Genomic DNA, 4,851 nt, shown 5'->3' on the forward strand with positions numbered 1-4,851 from the left:
ATAAATATATAAATATAAATATTTTTTTTCCAAAATTTCAAAAGAAGACCTATATATATTATTTTAAATGCTTCAACATTTAAATGCTGTTTGCATGTTAATAATAATATAAATATATAATTGCACCAGGTCACATTCCTCGTAGGCGTAAAAACCTACTTGGCAATAAACAAAATTCTGATTCTGAATTCTGATTCTGATAATAGCACAATGAGCTAATTTTACTTTTGAAACTTTAGGTATGTTTTGCTGAAAATAATTCAATTTAATTTAAAGCCCCTACAAGGACAAAAGCAGTAGTGTTTACACTGCCTCTTTTCATTGATTTCAAGGGGAATCCAACCGAATCTCACCCAGTGGCAGGCAAAAATATTATCTACATAGAAAAATCCAATCTTCCCGCTGATAGTCCTGTTTGTTTATGTATAAAATAGAGGCATCAGTATTAAATGAGAGTGTTTCATAACCTGTTAAAACTCCCTCTAGTACATTTAAGTAAACTAAACAATTCTTATTATTTTAGTATTTTTACTTTGTGTATTACTAAATAAAGTCAAAAGTTTCCTTCAGCACTGAAGGTTTTTGAAGGGCACTGAGCATACAGCAGCAAATCAATCCTAAAGAAGATGCACTTAAATCCCTCTGAATCCCTCAGGCAGCCTGACACCTGTGCTTATATTGATGTGTTGGGTCAGTGGTGGAAATGACCAGATGTGCGAAACATTGTCTTCTTCTGTGGTAGTGTAATAACGGTAAACGGCTACGTGATTACAGTCCCTCCCCACAATCACAGAATGGCCGCAGCAGCACAATGACAGTGGCCGTCACATGCATATAAAAAAGGCAGAGACAACCACCTGCTTGGCTGGGCAGAGAGGCAATCACATGGAAAAGAGAGGACACGCACACAGGCATATACACACACAATCAACAGCCCTCTTCACTTCCCATCATTCTCAACACCAATACACACATGCAAACAATGATTTGGTTTCCATATAAAGAGGCACACTCACACATAAAGGGATCAACAAACGCCATCAAAGGTACATATACACACATGCAAGAATCAACACACAAGCCATTAACATTCCCCTTCCCCCAGTGCCACCACACACGAAAACAATACTTTTTTTTACATAAGCACACACACACACACACATGCATGGGGGAGTGTGGTTAACACCCTGAGGTGAGGCAGCCCCATCTGCATGTAATCCCATCTGTGTGACGGTGCTTTGTCCTGCTCTCCGGTTAACACCCTGAGATTGGGTCACTGCAAATCCACCTGATGCCTCTCTGTCTCACTCTCTCTCTGTATTCTATCTCCTACTTTTTCATTGCCTGCTTATCTCATTGTCCACCCTCCTATCCCTCTCCCCTCTTACTCTTTTCCCCCCCCTCCTCTCTCTCTCATTCTCTTCACGGCGGTCAGCAAGGCGCAGCGGGAGAAAATAACTAGCGGCCAGGATTACAGCCTCTAGCTGAAAGATAGAGGGATGGAGGGATGCGAGGAGCGGGGATGGATGCAGAGGACAGGGAGCGAGGGGTCGCTGATTGCATCTCTTCAGCTGTCGGAGCTGTCAATCACGTCTCCGGTGTGGCGAGTCATCACTCACCACTAGCTGGCTGGCTCAGTGTGTGTGTTTGTGCGTGTGTGTGTGTTTTCAAGTGACGTCCATCTCCTGACAGCTACTTTTCCCGGTGCTGAGCAAGACATCCCTCATCTGGAAGGAAAAGAGGGAGAGACAGGAAGCAGAAGGGACAAGAAGGATGAAGCTCACCTTCGGCTGATGACGAAAGCGCTGATGAGAATGATGAGGAGAACCACGCTGCCCACCACGGACACCAGTAACACTGTGGAGTTGGCCCCATCACCAATAATGGGAGCTGGGACTGAGGAAAAAGGAAGGAAAGATGGGGGGGGAAAAGAAAGGGGAGGTGAGCATGGGAGAGAAAAGAGAAAGGGAGGAAGGATGGACGGAGACAAAAGAGCAAAGTCAATATCACTGCGCTCGATCGAGTCGCCGCACATGAAAGAGCCTGTGTACATTCTGTTTTTGTCAAAGTCATTGAGCCCCCCTCCCACTTCCTCCCTGTGTGTTTCTGCCTATGCCACTGAGAGACAATGACGGCTCATTAGGATGTGTGCTTGACCGTGTCATTATCATGCGCTGCTGTCTCTATCTGCATTACAAAGGGGACATCTGGGCTCACAGAGCGTCTCTCAAACCCTTTATGTCATATCCTCCCATAAACAATCCATATTATATAGCGTAAGTTTATACTGGAGAGTTAAGATTCGGTTTGTTTGGCTCAATTGTTGTTGTCTAGTTTAACTTGATATAATTCATATTCCTCAGCATTCAGTTTCTCCCTATTTATTTCCCTCTAAGTAGCTTTAATGTTGTGTATATATATATATATATTGTCCAGAGCTTCTCTGTATTCATCAAATGGAAATATTTGAAACTTTGGGATCTTCACAAGAATTTCAAATTAAGTTAACAGTTTTTGGCTGCACTCCATGTAAAGACTGACCCACTGGCCGGTCAGTGGGGTTTCAGAGGCCACCCACGTAGGGGGGGTGTAACTGTTGTTATCTTAGGGTTTTATAGAGTTTTAAAGTCTGGTAGAAACACTGAATATTTTGGCTTCAGCAAAAAGAAGCAAAAAGAATCTATCAGAGCTTCCAGCTTAAAATATCAGAAACTGTATCATTCTTCAAAAACCCTTATAGATTGAACTCTAGCAGACACATCCACTGAGACTCATTGCAACTTGAATAATGGAAGCTACTCAAATTGCCCGTCAGGTGCCGGAGCACAATATCATTTATCTTTCATAGACGACAGCTATTTTGATTAATGACCCTACAATGAAAGAGACAAACTCGTAAAAGATGCTATCATTGGAAGATTTTGTAGAAATAGGGGGTAATTGAGTTGGCGTTGAGCCTCTCTGCCTCTGCACTGTACCGATGCCATCGAGGCAAGCTGAGCTGTGGCTAAACTCACCGGAGTTGGTCATGAACTCAAATGGGCCGCTGAATTCCCCATAGCCGGCCGCCGTACGAGCACGCACGTGGAACACGTAGGAAGTGAGGGGGGTGAGACCCTTGATGTCAGTGTTCCTAGAAGAGGTTTTTATGATCCTGTAGCTTCTTTCATTTTGGTCCTGAGGATGACGGATGACATTGAGACAGAAAAAGAAAGAAAGAGAAAAGAATCAGATGTGGCTTCTTACAAACTGTTGAGATTGATGGCTATTTTGGAGATTATTTCATCAGCAGGAACTACATCTCCCATTGGACCCCTCACCTTCTCATAGTACTTGACCTCATACTCCAGGATGACCCCATTGGCTCTATCTGGTGGCTGCCAGGCCAGTGAGATGGTGTGTCTTGTGATATCCTTCGCCTGGATGGAAGTCACTGGTGAGGGAGCTAGTGAAATGATCAAAGAAAGACAGAAAAAAGAAGAAAAAAACACATTTTAGCCCACTGCTTTGTCTCAGTCCTCTATGTTGTTTTTCAGCCTTGCAGACACCAAGTCTGTTTCGTGTTGCTTTCCTAAATCCCTCACACTTTGCTCCTGCTGAGAAAGTCAAACAGTGGGCCAGGCCACAAAGCAATCACTTCCATTTGTCTTTGAACTTGGCTTCCGTTCAAAATCTGAGGTGTTACAGAGCTGTATGGCCACACAGCTGAATTGCCAAAGAGAGAGTGTATGGCAATTCTCTATGTCTAAACAAATGGTTGGCATAAATAAAACTGATCCAATTTTCCTTCAGCTGATGCTAGCGTCTCAGCCACTTTTCCTACAAGCTGGCAAAATAATGTCTAACTTCATTTTCTGCAGATACCCAGGCCACCCTGGGAAACCTTGAGCTGCTGCAGAGTTACAAAGTCTGCCTCGGAAAGCTCAAAATGAGCCCAATGCCTTTGCTTTTTTTTTTTGTCTTCAAGAGAGCAAATCAATTGGTTTTCATTAAAGCTCCAGTGAACGATCTTATCTCAAGCCCTTTCTGCCGCAGCTGATAATGAGGCCATATTTCAAGCAGCCGTGCTATCTGCGTTCAGAGGCCTTTAACATGTGAAGGTTAAAGCACGATAATGGCTTACACTCGTCCCCTCCCTCCAGTATGTCGTTGCCGCACAAATCAAACCTCTATCTTCAGGGAGTGTGACAACACTAAAATTGGGTCATACACACTCTTGATGCTACAAAGAGAAACCCACAGGCGTAGGACAGATAGTGTTGTAAACAGAGAAACACTCATGTACAGACTGAGTTTTGAGCAGACTGGAAGATATAGGGTGGTGGGACAGGTGGAGGTATAGACCAAGGAACAAAAGGTTACATGGATACACACACATCTCTAGACCCTTAGGGGTTCTAGCGTCTGCAAAGTGCCTGTAGGTATCCTCACAACCAAACAACCAAACCCATCTATTCTCCACAGAGCCAGAACAAAGCACCACAAAGAAAAACAAAGAAACATTTCAATTGATGCCCAGGTAGCATTTCTGTGTAGTGTCTGCTCTTACGAGGAGTGAATCTTTGACCTCTGGCCCTCAGTGATACTGTAACCTTACTCGTTCCAGACCATCTGCCTTTTAAAAAATTACAGTGGGATGATTAATGAGGGGTTCACGGTCCACCGATTATGATTGGATTATCTATGACATTATATACATTCTCATCACTTTGACCATGGGCTCCAGGGAGCCTAGCCTTCAAGCTAACGCTAACAAAACCCTGCTTTTAGCTGCGGATTGAGTTCAAACGGGCCTGGAATTCAAGCACCAGCCACGGATTGAGTTTCAGCGGGGTGAAGAAGTGGCGGGGG

At 43.8% G+C, this 4,851-nt stretch overlaps 1 protein-coding gene across 3 annotated transcripts in view; it reads right to left on the reverse strand.

Moving 5' to 3' along the window:
* Positions 1-4,851, reverse strand: part of LOC118341750 (ephrin type-A receptor 4) — a 48,965-nt gene that overhangs the window by 12,135 nt on the left and 31,979 nt on the right. For 2 of the 3 annotated variants that reach the window (XM_035680113.1, XM_035680112.1), the window contains exons 6-8: positions 3,321-3,445; positions 3,018-3,177; positions 1,785-1,896 (exon numbers count right to left, since the gene is read on the reverse strand). In XM_035680113.1, coding sequence (XP_035536006.1) covers positions 1,785-1,896; positions 3,018-3,177; positions 3,321-3,445 — 397 coding nt within the window. The remainder of the gene's footprint in view (positions 1-1,784; positions 1,897-3,017; positions 3,178-3,320; positions 3,446-4,851) is intronic. The other variant, XM_035680114.1, reaches the window with a different exon arrangement.

Source organism: Morone saxatilis, unplaced genomic scaffold (genome assembly GCF_004916995.1).
Source record: "Morone saxatilis isolate NCDOM2014 unplaced genomic scaffold, NCSU_SB_2.0 Contig8, whole genome shotgun sequence".
NCBI classification, from domain to species: Eukaryota; Metazoa; Chordata; class Actinopteri; family Moronidae; genus Morone; species Morone saxatilis.